The 20313-nt window shown below is 36.6% G+C and overlaps 1 protein-coding gene across 1 annotated transcript in view; it reads left to right on the forward strand.

Annotated features, from left to right (window-relative positions):
* TRDN (triadin) overlaps positions 1–20313 on the forward strand; it is a 262339-nt gene that overhangs the window by 197241 nt on the left and 44785 nt on the right. Inside the window, 2 exon segments of the mRNA XM_067294583.1 lie at positions 1044–1094; positions 1694–1744. Coding sequence (XP_067150684.1) covers positions 1044–1094; positions 1694–1744 — 102 coding nt within the window.

Consider the following 20313-nt stretch of genomic DNA (forward strand, 5'->3'; position numbering starts at 1 on the left):
GGCTGGAGCAGGGCAGAATACTGAATAGAAATACCACAATGTGATGATGCACTTTGGGGTATCTCTACAAGAGAGGAATTTATTATTCTTTGTTAAATCACCGGTGGAATGAAGCCAGGGCACTGTGTGAGGCTCAGAATTCTCCTCTTTCTCACTGCTGTCAGTCCCTGCGTCTCAGCCGGGCAGCCCACCAAGATCGTATTTTTTCTTTATTTGTGTTTAGACAACTTCTGTATTTTCTTTTGTCCTTGAGCACTCACTTGTCATGTACAAGAAAGAGAGAATTAGAATTTCAATGTTTTTCTCATCTGTTTTAATAATTTGGCATACACTGCAGAAAAATTAAAGATACAGTTATGTTCTTGGACTATTCATCTTGACATAAAATATATGAATGTATATTCTTCATCTTGACATAAAATATATGAATGTATATTCCGAAGGATGAATACTGCTCTTATTTTATACCCATCTTGACTCTGATTTTAAAAGGCTATATATATGTAGGAGGTGAAATCTTGTTCGCAGGCAATATCCGCATGGCCTCTATGGTATTAAAAGTATACAAAGTACTGAATGAGTAACTGGCCCTTCTGTCACTCCTGAATAAAGAAAACTTCCACTTACCTTTATCAACCTCTGGCTTTCAGGTCCAGCATTCCTAATATTTTAATTGTATCAGTGTGGATTAATTTTTTATTTGGGTTCAGCAAAAGGCAAATCCATTGATGCCAACTGCTCTATAGAATTGCTGTCCTCTTTTTAAATTATTCTTCATTCTCTACTTGAGAGACAGCTTAACAGTTTCCTCCAAATACAAAGGAACTAATGACATATGGAAGGTTTTGCATATCCAAGTCTTAAAGGATGAATGAATGACCTCTTTGTTTTGTCCTGTTCCTTATTTCCATGCTGTTAAAGCCATTTAATTATCACATCCTTTTTCCTCTCTGCATATCAAAATTGTCTGACTTGCTTTCTTCTCATGTGTCATCTTATTTCTCTACCCTGACTTCTGATAAATGTTAAATGTTTCTTTCCAGAGCCTGGCAAAAGAAAAGATGTGAAGCCTCCAGCAGTCTTAAAGGAAAAGGGTAATGTCTCATCATAACATCGTTTGGAAATAACCAGTTGTCCTCATGAAAGGGTCTGTTGGTACCTTGGTGCTGCTTCTACATACTTTGGTTTCTGGTGAAAAGGGACTAAACCTAGTTTCTTCTCACTTAGCAGATCTGATACCTTGAAATGAGCAGCTTCTTACATGATTCAGAAATAATAAAATAATGATCTTATTACGGCATTCTTTAACTTTTGTCTGACCCACATAGCCAATCCTCCTGCTGAAATGTTGTTCTATTCCTGAGAGTGAATTAGTAACAGAGCTGTTACCTAAATTCAGATAATAGACCTAAATGACAGGCTGCAGGATAATAAGAGCATGGTTTGAACTGCAGAATCTTTTCAAGATAATTTAGTGGAAATTATTTTGGTTTGTTTTCAAATCCTAAGCTGAACCTTTTATTGAAATAAACTGAAATTCAAATTCCTAAAACTTTTCTCTTCTGCACCTTTTTCTTAGTCTGGTGTTATGCACGTTCGTTATAGTGCAGATGTGTATAGTGTAGTAGTGTATAGTAATATTAGTATTTTACTAACTTTCTGCTTCCATTTTTGTGTTTGATACCTTTTTCAGAGTCTTCAAAAGGAAAAGAACTAAAGAATTCAACTTTCATTAAGGAAAAAGGTAATAATCCTGGCTGAGCTGAGCCTTAGCATAAGATTCAGTAGAGAAAATGGATCTATTGTGCAAGCATTTCCAAAGAAATCCTAGTTTATTCACTTACTCATCCACAAATATCCTTGAATGTCGTCCTCTGTTGCAGTGACATTGTTTTTTAGATTGTTTTTTACTTGTGTGATAAATGACATATACATATGAGGTTATATAAGAAGTAATAACAGTAGTACTCCATAGCCCCCAAAGTTACAGGGATTTCTTTTCTCCTTTCTTAATTTCATCTCATTCTTTCTCTTTTTCCATTTTCCATTTTTCCATTTCAGACTGTATTTTACTTTTCTTCTATAGCACATTGTTTTTCGCTCTTACATTGAAAGTGTCAGCACTGGCTGTCAAATAAAGATCAATTGTAATATATATATAGTACCTGACCTCTAAAAAATATGGATTCTTAGACAATGATAAAATTGTAATTATAATTAACCAAACACTTTCAAATTTACTTATTCATATCCACTTAACTCAGACAAGACTTAGATTTACTATAACACTATTTGCATATTGATTAAATACCACTTGCTTATGAAAAATCAGTCTCTTGGGTTAAATGCATAAATAATTTAACACAGATAAGAATATGTAATAACTTACTAGCTAATAGCAATCACAGGAACAGTAGTCAGTCTTAAAAATTTCCAGTTGCTTTTGAAAAGTACTTCAGCTAATTGAATAATATTATTTCCTATCTTACATGTTCCCTAAGGATCATTAGAAATTCTGAGCAGTATTTTCTCTAACAAAGTTATGAAAGACAAAGTTTGCAAGTTTTTATTTCACATAATACAGGTAGGAAGTATATAGTAGAATAGGAGAAATAAGCTGTTATTTTGCACAGTGATGCCATTTTAAAGCAACATGAAAGTTTAAGTGTTATGAAGGGAACTAGAGCTTCAATAGTCTGATATTCTTTAAAGCAGTCAAAGCAGATGGACTTGGATAGTCAGTCCAAGGTCAAAGACAGAGGAAAATAGGGATGTTAGTATTGTACCCTTTCTCTTAGTTTACTTTAGTCAGCAGTAAGTATTGAAGTGTGTTTTTTGTTTGGTTTGCTGATTACTGGTTTAATACAACGCAACTTTTATATTTTGAGCTTCAGGTGACCTAGGTTCTTGCAAATGTATCTGAAACGTAGGTAGATTCATAAGAAGATAAACACTGATTAGTCCATTTAGTGTCTGACTATCGTGTTTCCCATCTAATTTTTATCTGCAGCTCTCCGTAAATATTTCAGGTCTCATGTTTGAAATGGTGTTTATTTAAATTTAATAATAATAAAAGTAAAATACTATTTGTTACAAAAGATTGAAAAATAAAAAGAAATAATACATATCTGTAAAAGTTTTCTAGGTGCGCCGCTAGTGAATTAGTTTAAGTGAACTGTCAAACACCCATGCAATTTTACTAAAAAGCAAATATTCAAAACGGGCTAAGTTAATTCAGTTTGATCAGCCAATAACGCAACTAGTGAGTAAGAGCTCCTTTCCAGTCCCAAAACTAAGTTCTGTCAAGCAAAGGAATGTTCTATTCCCATACTAGCCGATAGGACACATGCAAGATTTTCCTTGTACTATAGCAGTAGAAAATATGATCTATGTTTCCAGTGAACTTTCATATCATACAGACTGCCGCACCTGGGGCAAGCTTTTTTTTTTTTTAACCATATATAAAGACACTGTAAGAGACAGATAGAAGATCCAGTGTTATTGTGTCACCTTACTGTCTTATAGCTCAGAGCTTGTCAGGACACAAGATATGAATGTTTGGTGCAGAATATGCTGAGTGAACTCTGCCACAGTGCAAGGGCACATTAGAGACACCTGAGATTGCCCAGATAAAGGACATTGGCTTGGATGAAGTCTGCACTAGAATTGATTTGTTTTTATAATAACAGCAGGATATTCAGATGAGCAATGCCTTAGTTTAGTGGGGACTAAAAGTGCTGAGTCTGCGCAACCTTTAGCAGTTTCCTAAGTGAGATGCACATTAGTGGCTGTTTAAGTGCAGCACTAAAGATTCCCAAGACATGGCATTTCAAACGAGTTTCAGTTTTCCTCTTGGTAGCATGCAGCTTTGTTCATCATCTATTTATGTGCTTAATGCCTTGAACAGCTCACTGAGAGCAACTGATGGCTCACAGCAATCTGAATTTCTCTTGGAATCTAATTGACTCTGTAAGAAGTTTAAATATTTGGATTAGGTGCTGTCAGGCCCATTATCAGGCCAACCACCTTCGTCTTGTGGTATCTTAGATCTGTATAGTGACTCGTCTGAGCAGGGCTGCAGATCTTTCAAGGCCTTTGGAGCAAGGCTTCAACAGAAAATTGTAGCTCAAATGGGAAGATCTCAGGTTGTATACATGCATATTGTCAAGTGACCTAAAAATCTATAGTAAGATTCACTCGTCTTCCAGTCACCAAAGTTCATGACACAGCAAATCTTATACAAGCTAACTTTGAAGACCGAGGTTCAGCTCAGTGGCTCCAGGTTCTTAAAAGTTGTTTGTCTTTTCTTTTCTGTGTGACAGATGTTCATAAGCCATTTCTTAGCTGTTGGGCTTCATATGAATGCAGCACTTCCCAAAGCAATTACAACTAACTCGGTGATACTGAATTTGTATGACAGGACATTGACATTTTGGCAGAAGAGTGTAACCCCAATGCGCAAAGTGGCTTTCAGCATCCGTGTGGGATGCTGTGCTTCATTAAACCTCTCTTTTTTGACAGTGATAAGTGATATGTCACATAGATCAGACAGACAGCTTGAGAAAAGCCTTTGTAGGGAAAAGTGTTCCAGAAATTTTGTGGCCACTGCCCTGTAAGGAAGTGCAAACAGGTCACCTTTATGAACAGCAGTTCTCTCTTTAGCCAGTCGAGAGTACACAGGAAGCTTTTTTAATGGACATCTCATTTTAGCAAAAAAAGCACCTTGAGAAACAGCAATTGTTTGAGTAGCACTTGCCACTTTAGATAGGTCTGCTGAATCTAGTATAAATCAGATCATTAATAGAAGTGACCACAGTAAAACCCCCTATGCTAAGAAAAACACATTTTTGAAATATGGGAGCTGAGTTCACACAAACTGGGTATAGAATTACAATAGAAAATTCTGAATAATGCAGAACCTTACTGTAAGGTGAATGTATTAGGTGCATAAAAAATGCAGTGGCAGCATATTCAAGTGGTCCATCCATTACAAACCTGATTGCTGAACATTGCCCATACCAAATACGTCAAGGAAACATCAGAGCATTATAAGTCAGACACCAACAAATGACACAAGACTGAGACATACTGGGAGATATAGAATTCCCATTGTGATTCAGCATATGTTTATGAAAAATCTTAAATAAACATTAGAATATAAGAAAAAAGGAACAGCAATGAAATACATAATGTGAATGAGTACCATTTTATAAAAGGAAGTATCTAAGGTTTTAATTCTGAAAAACAGTTCATATATATTAAGGATGAGGCAAATTTTACTACAAATTATTAAGTGTAACTTTGTCCTTGTTATTTGATACTTTTTTATTATTATTATTTTATTGTTACTATTTTAAGGAAATTTATTCAAACCAAACAAGAAATAGCATGTATGCGTATGTACAGAAATATGTATGCAGTAGTCAGAACATGTTAGTAAATGGCAGTATGCCTACTGACACTTAAAGTATTTCCCAGAGGCAGAGACTGATAAATACTGGGTCTTTCAGCTCTCAGTAACCATACTCTGAAACATCTGAATACATATGTATTCATGTATTCATACATGCTTATGCAATAAAACACAATTCTAGTTACATAATATGATTTGTTTCACATTATATTTGAGCCCAGAAACCAGGACTTTCTCTGACTGCGGCAGTCTGCTTCTCCCTAGGTGAGACAGAGTCAGGATCTGTCAGGTTTATTGCCATTCTCTAGTCCTAAAAGCATTGCACTCTTTTCTGCACAGATTCAGTGAAAAACTGCCTTTCTCCAAAAATACCTTGTATTTTGGGCAATCTCTCTGAAAAGTGAGAGAAAGAGATTTGCATGCTTTCACACTGAGGAGAGATAAGAGACCTAGATAACTCTTGCCGGCGGAAGGTCTAACCACCACTCCTCAGGCTTTTTGTGGCTAACACTGATGAATGCTATGCTCTGAGGGCACTGTCCACTGAAGCTGCCCCCTGTGCAGGTGCCTCGAAGAGAAGAAATCCAAGTGACCGTTCCTTTTTCTCAAAAGCCAGAGGTGTCCATGAGGTTTGTTCGTTGATATCCACGGGACAACTCCCTGAAATAAAAATAAATTTGGGAGCAAAATAGTCTGTGCTGAAGCAGAATTAGTACACTTGTATCACCTTCATTCTAGACAATGTGCTTGTGTCTTCTTATTAATGCATTGCTGGGTTTAAGTGTAATGAAGAAGAAAATATTGTAACTTTTTTTTTTTTGCATATCTAGTGAATGAAAATTTTCTTAGTAGATCTGACAGCTAGATCTTATAAATTGGTACAAAAAAGGACAGTCAGGTTATGCAGGGGAGTTCAGCTGCAGCATCTTCCTTGCCTATTAATAATAAAATACATGAAGGTAATCGAATTAGAAGATATTTCTCCAAATCTATTCATTAAAACCTGGACCAGAGGAGGAAAAGGGCAGGAAAGGTGTTTCCTACTACCTTATGAGACTCATTCTAAACACTGATGCTCCAGCCAATTTAAAAGGCTAAATTCTCCTCTCTGTTGCTCACTATACTGGTTCTTTTAACTACGTTTTCTTAACATGATTAAAATTTCTCTTGACATGGATAAAAGAAATTCTGAACTCAGAAAGAGTGGGAGAGAGAGAGAAAAATATCTGTTAGGAAGACCTGAGAGAAAAAGATCACTTTATATATTTCTTAAATATGTAAAATCATACCTTCTTCTCAAGCTATGAGCAGATGGACAAGTTATGGTGAGATGAGCAAAGACAGTGTGAACTTAGTGAATGCCAGCTGCTTTGCTGTAGCTGCCTACATGAGGTAGTTTTTACTTCAGCATAACAGCATGCCTATGAGTAGTTATCACAGAGTACCTGACCTTGGATGAGTCTGCACATTGTCTTCTCTTACCATAACTTACATGACTATAACCATAATAAATGAAATAACTCAGACAAAACTTCTGCTGACTTCAACTAAAAACAGTTAATGTCTCAAGGTGTACCAGGATAGTAAATACTATATTTTAAATTACTTTAGGGTTATTCAGAAAAAACAGTCAGGAAATTGGTAAAATCATAATTAAAATTAGAACAACAATAAATATCTGGAGAGTGATATGACAGAGTCTAGTCTAAATGGTTTCTACTAAGGGAAATCATGTCTTTGTAATAAATGTCTTTGAATGCCTAAATAAAGCAATGAGCACAGCTTTTATGGGATGGTTTAAACAGGCCTTTGGCAAATTCCAGTATAGGAATTACTGCAGTAACTAAATAGCTGCAGCCTAAGAGGGATAGCTTTGAGGGAAGTCAATATCTGATTACAAGAGAGAAAGCAAATGATTTGTTTTCATTATGCAGCCGGTTTACGGAATAATCTCGTATAGTTCCATGTTTGGACTCTTGTTATATTCCTTAATTAATAGGAAAAGACGGAAATAGTAATGTGGTAAAATGTTCAGCCGACATAAGATTTGTTCAGGATCAGAAGGGACTGCGATGCACTGAAATACGTGAGGTGAGAGGAAATCATGATGGCAAAGAAAATTTTGTGTCACCAAAAGGAATGTAATATATACTGGAGGGAAAATATTACCTTCAAGATTAATTAACGTGATCATGATAAGTCTGAAAACCACAAATCTAAGTCAAGGGCTCTTCAGAAAAATCACAGAGGAACTGGATATTTATATGGCAATCCAGGTTAGCCAAAGTTTCCATAATTAATTTTTGCATATTTAGAAAGGAAGTTAAACTTCTTGCCTCAGGACACAATTTCTTCCTATAAGAAAACAACAGGAGAATTTGTGGAAGAAATACTCGCTTACTGACTGTTTTCAAACTGCCTTCTGAAGTATCTGCTCCTAGCAACTGCTGAGTTGTAAAGCTACATGGACTTGACTAGTGCTGGGTAGAAAATGGTCTTCCTATACCACAGGCATTTTCAAGGCTTCAAAAATGTTTCTATTTGCTAAACAGTTCGGGAAAAAAGTCCCTCAGAGCGGTCAGGACCTGTGAAATTAAAGCACTGCCGGTGATCCAGATTAAGAACAGCACAATCATCCTGAACTTGAAATATTTTTTCTCCAGGAAAATATTTACTATGTTTAGACATTTCTGTGAAATTTTCACTGCTGGAAATTTATCTCTATTTTCCCACGACACTGAAAATTTTTTGAACAATCTCCACCACAAGTAAATAATGACTTTTTTTTTCCCCTCAAAGCATAAAAGATGATGCTGCTCAATTCTGGTCTCTGGAGTAGTAGTTAATCTGGATTCATTATCCCTGAGAATAGGATTTGTATCCTTGATAAACATATTTTGCTATATTAACTGGAAATATGTGATTTGGAGTTAGAAAGGGTCTAGGAAGGAAAGATAGGTGACTAACTGGAGTCATTGTGATTGAAGACTACTAAGGAAATCCTATCTGAATAGTATTTGTAGGAACTAATTCCTAATACAAGAGCTAATGATAGCTCTTGTCAGTACAATGCAATACAGTTAACTTAGGAATTTGTTCTTTCTCCACATTATCAAGGAATAAAGAACACAGCTAAGAGTATCTCTGATATCTGGGCATCACAATTTCTAGTTCATCATTCTACTTTATTTAATGTCCTTCCCTGCCCAGCTAAGATTTATTACTCACATTTGTACTCAGCAGGTAATGTGGCTTTTTGTCAACTGCAGACCAAATTCCTTGGCTAATCTATCCATCTTTTTGTTGCATTTCTAATACAAACACATTGCTCAGCTTCTGAAAGAGCAATGTAAATGATGGTCTTCGTGTTCTTTTTCACTTACTCCTTGTCATTTTAAGTTTGAATAACATCATTTGATCAGAGCAATGCTATTGGCAATGATAGTCAGAATGAGGTCTTTTCTTTCTCCTAAGATTTGCAGTATATGCCATCAGAAAAATAGTGGCCAGGGTGAAAATTCAAACAGATGTCACAATAGGGTACAATAGCATAATAATTTTTCATTGTGTGTGTAGAAGAGAAATTAGCTAGTCATAAGTGCAGTGGCAGGTGCGGATGGACCTCTGCCTGCACTCCTGTCAGGATCGGAAGAGTGGTGAGCCAGCTGGGCAGAAGTCAGGAGGACCCCAGAAGTGCACTGCACAGTAGTTGGTAAACACTGCTCAGAGTCTCCATATCTGGGATGTCTGCTAATTTGGGCTTCCGTCCAATGCACTTTATGTGGCAATGTTAAGTATGCCTTCTGAAAGCCACTGAGACTTCAGCGTAGCTTCTGGGGGAAAAAAGTAAAAAAATCCTCTGTAATGACAGTCTTATGAAAGGCACAAATCTAATTCTTCACTGCTTTGATATTCATCACGTGTGAAAGCAAAGTGACTGCAAAGAGATCCAGCTCCTGGACACCCCGTGCCTCCTGCCACTAACTCTAGGCATGAAACAATTTTTCCCCTGCTGGGCACATCCCTGAGATACTAAAAAATTATTTTATTCTCAAACAAGAGTAAAACATAGAAACCATGAACAATATTTGAAATATGACTCCCCCCCCCCCTCAGGCCATTGATAGATGCCATATCAATTCAGTTTGAGCCTTTTCCTTTTTGATCTGTTTTATCCAAATGTGCTAGCAGTTTGAAACAAAAGGATTTTTCATCTTAAGAATACCAAAGAGGCAGAGATCAGCACCAAACCCAAAATGCAAGCATCTGAGGCTGTGCTCAATCCCTCCTTTGACCTCATGACCCTTGATTTCTTTCCTGCACCATGGCACATCTTCAAAGGGAAGGTCTGCTCCTGCATGTTTCCTTTCCAGTTTCTATGCCACAACAGGTCCAGTCATACAGACAGTCTAGTGCTTGCATTCTTTACTGAGAAGTAAGGGCTCTGAATTTGAATCCCTCTGATTTCTTTTGCCAGAAAATGCTAGAAGTGCTATACTAAGGCAGAGGAGCTCATTACCGCCACTTCTAGCAGATGTGTTCTAAAAGAAAGTGGTGTCTGTAACTACATTTTTAGAAGTCTCAGTCCTATAAATGTAGACTGGGGAATGGGTGGTGCATGGATTTCAAATGCACTGAGGTGTGAGCTTGGCTCAGCTCTATCAGGATTGCAGAAGTAATCTGCAAATGCAGGCATTTAGGTACAGGTCTCCCATTTAGACATCTCAGTTCTTTTAATAAAACATTGATACGTTTTCACAGTATCCTTTGCTGCTGCAGGCAATGTTTTATTGGAATTCCACATTGAGATTTTGGTGGACTTTTAAGCTATCTCTAGAGACTGAATACTGGTTTCACACCACAGCTTGCTCTGGGGTCCTCGTTTGCAGTTGTCTAGACTGGGGACCTAACAGGAGTACAGAGCAGTTCCCTTCTAGTCTGTGTGTCCAGTCTTCCTTCCCACAAAACTCAAGCTGAGGGACACGGAGGTGGGATTGTTGCATGCTCAGATCTTGCAGTTCCCTGTGTTAGAGGGTTAGATACCCAAAAATGACTTCAGGTGTTCTTCTCCTTCTCCTTCTCCTTCTTCTTTTGTTTTTATTTATTTGTTTACTCCTATGAGCTTTAATGGTAAAAAAGCACATAATTCTCTAAAACAGTGATGTTTTGTAATCTTCCTCTAGTCTCTCCTACCCCATTTTCCCTTCCTGTTCCAGGCTATCTACCTTTGTAGTTGTTTATTTTGAAAAAAAAAAAAATCACTCTGTGCCTCTATCTAAAATATAAGTGCCTGGGAGGAAAGATGACTTTGTGACTAAAGTTAAATGTGAGAACCTAGAAAGCTGAATTTTTCTTTCTTCTCTGCTATATCAGTAGCAGAACTGGGTGACTGTGAGGAAATGTTTCATCTTTCTGATCATCAGTTTCCTCATCTGGCAAAGAAATGTAATGGCTTTATTGCATAACATATGTGTGTTTTGAGACACCTACATGAAAGGTTTGTATATAGGGGTTTAAATTATTCTTGTTGGTATTACACATTATTAACTTTAGATGTGAAAAAATAGTATTTTTGTTTCCATTTCAGCTGTGGTGAAAAAGGAACAGGAGAAGAAAGGTAAATCAATTATTTTCACCTGACTGAAGTGTCTTTCAGGCTTTGACTGCTGTGAGAAATATTCCTTTCATTCACTGATACAATTGTGATGACATACACCACCTCATGTACTACCATCAGCCGGCTTTATCTAGTCCTACTGTGATAACACACTTGTCATTTCCAGTATTGTTAGCTCCTTTTTACCACAGGCCAACACAGCCCAGTATCAGACACTTCATCTTTCTGATTGGGAGGAAAATGAAAGGCTTTTGTTATCATGTTAGAATTTGGCAAAGAGAACAAAACTTCCAGGGCACCATGCATGCTGACCTGACTGTTTGTTCTTTGCAGCATGTGCTTTCCTAGGTACATTTACTTTCCTCTTTTCAGATATGTATGTAACATGAATGTAAGCTTTGCTGAAGTCATTCTTTTGGTATTTTAATTGTTCAGTATTCAGTATAAAAATCAGCTCTGAATCAGAATCTGAAACATACTTGAAATAGTTTAAGATAAATACATTATGCTTATCAGACCCTGCATATCTCATATCTCTTACAGTCTGTTTTATTTCAACTGCAAGAAGAATGAAATATTAGCATTTTTCTTTAATATATTTAACTTTATGACAATATATTGGTTCATGAGCCATACGCTCCTTAAATTTGGAACAATGCCGGAATTTTACCATAGATTTTGGATGGTTGTTTGAGATTTAGTATTGAGTAATTTAATTCTGAAGTTTACTTATAGGTTTTCTTTTTTCTTTTGTCATTTCAAAAGGATTTAGAGCTCCTGTGATTCATATAGTTGAACAATGGAGTCAACTTTTACTATCTATTCATGAAGTGATTTTTAATCCTACTAATTTTTCTTCTGTTATACAGAGTTGTTAACTGAACTGGAAAAAAATGGTAGTCTCAACTGTATTAACAGCTCATGAGTGAAATCTTGGCTCTATTGATGTTATTGGCAAAATTCCCATTCACTCCACTGGAGCCAAAATTTCACCTCATGTGTTTAATGGAAAAATAAAATTCATTCTGGTTATCAAAAACAACCATGCTTAATAGGTATCAAGCAGGATATTTTGTCCAAAGATTAGTTTGCATCAACTGAGGCATGAAAGGCAACCCATGAAGCAGGGAAAACTGGCAGTCACACTTACAGTCATTGGTTCTCAGACATCAAAATATTTGCTGTGGTCACACTTTTGAACTTATCACATGGATTGTTGCATCCTCGGTGGAAAGAAAGGAATGAGGTAATTGCTAACTGTGGAAGAGTGCTACCGCTGTGAGCCTTGCTGCAAATTATGGGTCCATTCATTTACACAGAAACATCAAGAAAATTTGTTTGAAATACCTGCTGCTTCCCCTTAGCTCATTTTTCATGGGTTAGGATTTTTTTCTCCCCTTAATCATAATCTTCCTCAACAAAAAATGATTTAAAAGTGCATGTTTAATGAATATTCTTTGAAGTTGCAAGGACTTCTTTCCATTTCATTTCCTTTTTTATACATTTTCTGCTTAAAAAATCACCTTCTCTCATTCCTTAATTTATTAATATGATTTTGCCAACAAGTACTTTCAAGCACCTGGCTCAGGGCAAGGTGCACCTCATGCTGGAAGTTAACCACCAGCCTGCTTCGCAGAAACATAGACATGTGGGCTGAAGAAAAAGTCAGCTTTGGTCATTCTTCTAATAGCATAATTTTAGTTATTCTTGGATTAAACCTCCCTCTGGTTTTCTAAGGTTATAACTAACATTGTCAGCAAGGTAAGAAGTGATAGTAGTGAAAGAACAGGCCGGTCCTGATATCTTCCAGTAACTATGGAAAGCTGGCCATTCAGTGAGGTTCTTGTCTTCAGCAGAAATCCAATAAAGTGGGCAACTGGAAAGAAACAACATGGGCTCTTCCCAAAAATGAACATATCATTCTTTAACTTTCACATTTAACTTCAAACCTTTTGCAAACTCCACACAGAAGTTATTGCATGTGAGTGGCCAGCCCTGAGTATCATCAGTTTTTATTTATTTATTTATTTTCACTTATTCTGTTATTAGCACAAATTGCCTCTGGCTGGATGTGTATATCTCTGGCTGGTGATAAATGGGCAACATTTGCTGGTTTTGCTTAAGGGTACAATATTTTTCACCCTGCTGCAAAAATCACAGAAATGACCAGCCATTGTTCTAAATTGACTGACTCATTACCAAAGTATATTGTGCTAGTAGCATGCACAAGTTCAAATAGCACTTTATCGTTTCTCATGCAAATCATGCTGCACATAGGCACTGCACTGTATATGAAGCTTTCTCCAATTATTCCTTCTTATTCAAATACACACCCCTCATCTATAAAAGCAAGAATAATGAGTAATACAGAGTGACAAGCCATCATAAAAAGAGAAGAGATGAAGATGGAATGACACTTTCTATTGATGGTATGTTCTATATATAGCATAAATCAGACATGAAGGAATTTGAAAGAGAAAGAAAAGAAGAAAATTAAGCTGGAGAAAGCTTATGCATTTCATTGATTCCTCCAAGCGTGAGTAACACTAACGAGGAATCGTTAGGCACAATCTATGCATAAAAATGATGCATTAGCCACTTCTATTTGAAAGGTTAGTTCTCTAAGGCTTGGTGACCCAAGTCCTAGAAAATAAAGTCAGCTTCAGCTCCCAGCATCATGTTATGCCTTATTTCAACACACGTGAGGTAGAGGAGCTGTCACAAGAACGCATAAAAAGTTGTCATTTTCTAAAGGGCAAGAGATAGCAACCCTTTTCATGAAGAAAGAACTTCCTAAAATCCCCACAGGCAAATTTTACTGCAAGCATGTGAAAATTTTTAACTCTTGCTCATAATTCAGAGCATTGCAAGCAGCATTTCAAGTGAATTAGAATAGACCTAGATGTTGGTGATGTGAGATAAAGCCCATCAGCTCCAGAGTACCTCTTCAAACCCAGCAGCCCTTTAATGGTCTCTGTGAAACAAATCACTAGCCTTAGTGATGGCTAGAGAGCTCCTCTTAGAATATATGCAGTACCTTAGAAATTTCAAGGCTGTGTGAATTATGCAGATTTCACTGGAATCTTCTATAGAAAAAAATGTAAATGATAAACAGAGCTATAATAACTACATAAGTTAGCATTTTGCAATTTAAAATGCCATTTTTAAAAGAAAAAATGTTAATAATATGTTAATCTAAAACAGTATTTTTATATTTCCAAAAGATGTTTCATCATTACAGACAGCTCCAAAAATGCTTAATATAATATGGAGCCAGATTAAAGTCAATTTCAAGGTTTTCTAGTTCTTCATAAAGTACAATTTCTCATTTCAGTTCATAGCTCCTGTGTCTTATTGATTTCTGGCTAAAGAGGTCATAGGCAGAGCTGAGGGTGTCAAATAGCCAACCTTAACAAGCTTAGAAAGTTCTCTCTTCAGGTCAGTCTTAGGAAAGCTTGCCTACCCTAAGTACTTATCTGCACTTTACTGATTCAGGAGTGACTGTGTGACCCACATGCACACTTCTCTGTGCTTAATTTCATGACTGATCTTGTTCAAGTCAGTGGGACCAGGCTTAAATGAAGCTGTGAGGAGAGGCTGCAGGAACTGGGCTTGTTAGCCAGAGAAAATATTCCTTATGCCAGCCTAACAGCAGCCTTCTGGTACCTAAGAGGACATTGAGAAGATGGAGTCAGGGTTTTTACAGAGGTGCATGGAGGAAGCACAGGAGACAATGGTCATGAACTAAAGTAGGACAGGTTCTGACTGAATATGGAAAAGAAAATTGACCATGAGGATGGTCAAGCCCTGGAGCAGGTTGCAGAGAGGTTGTGCAGTCCCCATTCTTGGACGTTTTCAAGACCTGACTGGGCAAATCCCTGAGCAGCCTGGTCTGAATTCAGTGCTGACCGTGATTTGAGCAACAGGTTGGAGTTGAGACCTCCTGAGGTCCCATCCAACTAGGATGATTCAATAATTCAGGGATTGTAGTGCAATGATATCTAGAAAGCCTAAACAGGATTTAACCGTCACATAATCCCTCTGGATTACACATCCACACGCACGTGTGTAAGAAGGATCTTGTCATTGTTTAACATCAGTCACCCACCTGGGTTGCTGAGAAGCTGGCTTCTCTAGGCTCCCCTAGAGCTAATGAAAGAGAGAGAGAGAGAGAGAGAGAGAGAGTCTTCAGAGAGCAAGTTTGAGTGAGCATCTAATTGGAGCTAGGTATCTTCTGGGGGAGTCTCATTGTCTATATAGACTATAGTCTATAGATTATATGAATACGGGTAAGCTAATGAGATGCAGAATCTAGTTCCCTGTCAATGATAGCATGATTTTAGTTATGATTTTTAGCATTATTACTCCAGCACCTTTCCCTTAAATTCATTGAACAGCTTTTAAAAGTCAAAAATACATTCAGCCTGTAAATATCATCAATGATAAATTGACAGAAGTTTATGCAGGATCATATTTGGACATTTTTCCAATAAAGTATCATAGCGTAGCAAGTCTGCATATAGTCTGAGTGCAGCTAATAATAAAAAAAAAAAGCAGAAAATGGGTAATGCATATACATTCAAGCTCCAAGTAACAGATTTTTGCCAATCAAATAGAGGACAATTTCCTTCAATTACTCCTGTTAATAAGACCCTATCCATTGCTTGGAATGCTGGTCTGCATACAGAGTGTGGTATAAACAGGTCGAAATACAGCAGTGTCCCTTTTCAATCTGTATAAAAAAATCAAGATGCTCTCCCAACTGAAAAAAGGACTGTAAATTACTGTATTTCAAATCTGCTTAGCTTTGGTGTTGACCATAAAAAGTGGGAGGTAGTCTTATTAATAAAGCAAATGGCCAAAGCACTGTGGGATTTCTGTTCAGCTGGAAATGCCACTGTAGCAATATGAACCACATCTTCATTGTGTAGTTTATTAACATGCCTCAAAGCATAAGAAAATGGACTACCTAATTCCATGAGTGTAAAGCGTATTACACATGCTCCTAATAGGATACATATTCCTAAAGAGAAAAAAGTAGAAATGTTCTTTAAAAGCATTTCTTTAAAATAGTGTCATAATTTCAGTGTTATGTATGAGAAAATAGTAAACACACTCGCATACATACTACCATGCTTTTTAAATTAGCAGTGAAATTTTGACTGCACATTAAGGTAGGAATCTTTCAAGATGCAGCAGTCATTGAATTAGCCACAAGATGGAGCCCAAAGGATCCATGAACTGATAGTTAATACAGTCATGCTAAATCAGAATTAAAGCAAAATAGTGCTGACTTTATGTGACTGAAGAGCATTTTACAGGAGACTTAAGCCACAGACCAGGTATTCTTCAATGTAAATCTACTCCTGCCTAAAGATATTTTTCCTTTAATAGATAACTGTGGTTATATATTTTAAAAGATCGTGAAGCTTTGAATTTCATGCTGAAGCAGCAAAAAACAGACATGTTCAAAGAATGTTTATGAAGGTAGAATTTGCATAGAATATGGGAAATGCTCTGAAAAGTCTACATCAATTATCTGCAGTTTGCTTGAACTCTTTTTACCATATCTCAACTATCTGAGAGGGTTATAAATAATTAATGCCCATTTTGCAGGGTTATGTGAGACTTAATGATCCAAATATACAACTTCTGTTAAGTGATGGTCATACCTCGAGGGACCAGGCTCAAGTACTTTCCATGGTTCAGATATGCCAGGTAGGATAAGACATGACTACACTACAGCCTCCAGAGTACCCATTTGATGTAAATAGAAAAGTAGGCAGAAGAATGCTGAGTGTGCTGGCCTTCAAGACCAAATCAGATGCTACATTTTCACTGAATTCATCATTTCAAAGCATTTTTGAGATCCTCAGATGAACTAAACATTAAGAAGGAGTTGCCTTATATGTATTTAAATGTCTAAAGTTAGCCATCTAAGTTGAAGCTATTCACCCTAGTCTCCCTTTACAGTTAATGGAGAGAAATAAGCTTCTCCTGAGAGTGATTCATCTATCTGTCTTAGATATCTATGTCAGGATGCACTGAATTGCCCTCCGGAGATACCTGTATTTCTGAATTGTCTATAACAAGGAACATAGTTTGGGTTTAGATAAATAACTTTTTGCTAATTTGGTGAGATTCACCCCCACTCACACTGAACAGATCTAATTATATATAGTAGATATATGTGGATTAATCAAACATAAGATTCCCAATAAAAAAAAATAGAGACCATTGTAAAAATATTGATTAACAAAAACAGAAAACAAATTGCAGTGAAAGTAAGGATAGATTATTGCTAATTACTTTAACAAGCTTCCCAAAGTATTTTAATATTTTTTTCTCTTTTAAGAACATGACAGCAAAAGAGAGGAAAGGTGAGTAAAACTAGACAGTCATTTATAGACCTTAATAGTCGGTCAAATATCTACTCTCAATATACTTAGATGGAGGCACTAATTCAAATATTTTATCTCAAATGCTTAGCATTAAGTTGAAAATCCATGTTTAGCTCCCTAGTACCTATTTTTTAAAGTGTACTCAAAGTGCATAAGACTAATGATGCTAACTTACGTCAATGTTTTGAAAAAATACCCACGATTTTATTCTCAGTAGGATTTAACCTAAACCTTGCCATTGGTTATACCTTTGTAATCCATTCAATGAAAAATTCAGCGTATACTTTTAAATTGCAGAAAGACTTCTGTCTTATATAACAGCAAACCTGCAAAGCAATTTACATTTATAGATCTTGCATAGTGTTTCAATTGCAGTTATGATTACAACTTGTGTTAATCATTCTTACTTGCCTTGAAATACAACAGTAATTTATTCAGTCCCTGCTGCCAATAAACGGAGAGAGTTAGGCTTCTATTTTAATGATTATGCAACAGGTGTGATTTCTGAAGAAAGAGTGATCTGTATAATTGGTGGCCTGTGTTGTTACTATAAGTTAGGTATAATACATGTCTATTGGCATCATGTCAGCAACACTCTCATCTGTCAATCAGCATAATATACCTAAACACCTGAATATCCATATAACACATGGTTAATTGGCTAAAATTTCCCAAGGTGATAAACTATTACTTTATTGCCCTGTGCAAAGACAGTTGCAAATGAATACTCAGAGGTATGCTACTCAGATGCAGTTCCAGAATTAACTGTTCTTGTAGTGGTAATCTTCATTTCCTTTTTCATCTATGCAGACATCATTTTCAGAAATGGGCTCGTACAAAGTTGTAATTAAAGCAAAAACAGTGATCAGCAGCATTTCATGAGGAATGAAGATGGCTCAGGATGTTCTGCCTCTAGAAGCTAGTCATTAGCCCTCTGCTTTAATCACCACATTAATTTGGGTTGCACCCTGGGAAAAGTCCATCTTCTCAAAGGCTAATTATTTGTCATTGTTCTCCACTCCTAATATCAACTAATCCCTGCTCTAAAATCTGTCTCCTCTAGCTTTCCATGAGGTCATCTTATTCTTGTCTTAATGATCTCCATTTTACACTTATTTAATAACATATGAAAATATTTGGTCATTCATCTGTCACACCCTTACGTGAAATCAATTCATTTTTAATAAGGGTCTCAACAAGAAAAGTACATAGTCAAAGTATTGCCATGAAATTTGGACTCAGTGATGTAGTTTGACACCTAAGATTCAAATATTAATGATTAACAACTGGAAGAGGTGCCACTTTGGGCTCTAATTATCTATATAGAACAGTGAACAATACTGGTTTTGGTATACACTAGTGTTAATATTCAAAAAAAAATTCACTGAGAATCTTTAGGTCATCACTCTAACAGCCTACACATCTCAGTCTGCACAATTTCATTCAGCTACCCTTTACCGAGCTAATAATTTGTGTTGGAATAAAGCATGGCCTGAGCTTGGCTATATTTTGCCTTAGTTATATGCAAACATAAAGCTAACTCTTAGATATTACTAAAAATAGAGCCTTGTTAAGCATATTTTTCCTGATCTATATGTTCCCATCACATAATTTCAGGGATGAGAACATGAAAACAACAGGAGCTGAGAACGTTATTGAGAGGGAGTTCTTCATGCCTTTCACCACACGTGCCAAAGATGAAATGCCTTAATACAGCACATGTACCTCATCTACACTTGACTGCAATTGTATTCTTTTCAGCTCCGTCGATGGAAGATTTGTCCTCCTGGGATTTTAAGGCTTGTAGTACTTTAAGGACATTAACTTTTAGTGCTATCATATGAGATCTCTGTGTTTCAACAAGACATATATTTCCTAGTGCATTTTAGCTGTTTAACTGACAAACTAGGAAACAGAGAAAGATTGGGATCATTACTGATGCTCCCTACAGGCATGCATCTCAGATTCCAGCTGAAGCAATTACTCTCATTAAAAATCATTAAAAAAATGTTGGAAGTGTCTGTACTTCTTTGCTACTTCTATTATTATTCACTCCATGCTAAAGTTTCTCTTTTGCTTCCTCTCTCTGGGCTACTTTTTTGTTTTTCTCAGCTATATAAAATATTCTTGAACTGACAGTCAAAAATAAATCTTAAAAAAGAAACTATTCTAGACAACAACAGCAAAATCCCCCAAAACCAAGAGTCAGCTCATTCTTCACTACCCAGCCCTGAGGTATATGGCAAATCAAACAGCAAGGACATAAACATCCTAACTGTACGAAGGCAGATGTCTTGGAACAGACTACTGTGGTAATGGAAATAAGGCAGAAGGAACTGTGAGAATAGCCTGACAACTTTTTGATGGAAAGTGCTAATAGAAAATTAGTCTGCTATAGGTGTTACAGGCTCTAGGAGCAATGGTTAATTATTAATTGTAATGGCAAACAATGGTATTTTAGGAAGTTTTAACCTTAACAGTTTACCCTTATTGTCATCATTAGTCAAAAGAGTCATGTGAAACGGTGGTCCAAGGTGGGCTGTAGTGCTGCACAGCCCAAAATGAGCACTCCCTGCTAATAAATAGCAGCAAGAGCACTAGCTGGAAGCTCAAATTCACTTCTCTGCTCCACTGCAAACCTTCCAGATAACCTTAGACAACTCACTTAGTATTTTGTATCTGACTTGTTCATATGGGATAATACTTCCTTAATACCCTGGAGAATGCTAGGTTTAAAATAAAGTAAAATGGACTCAGTATGAAATGAAGAGATTCTGTAAGGACAAAGCTTACAAAGAATGAACTTTAAAATAGTCATACACTAGCTCCTCTCTGTTCACCCACCACTGCACCGTTCTTACTTTCTTTACTTTGATCCTTCT

This window comes from Apteryx mantelli, chromosome 3 (genome assembly GCF_036417845.1).
Source record: "Apteryx mantelli isolate bAptMan1 chromosome 3, bAptMan1.hap1, whole genome shotgun sequence".
In the NCBI taxonomy this organism is placed as follows: Eukaryota; Metazoa; Chordata; class Aves; order Apterygiformes; family Apterygidae; genus Apteryx; species Apteryx mantelli.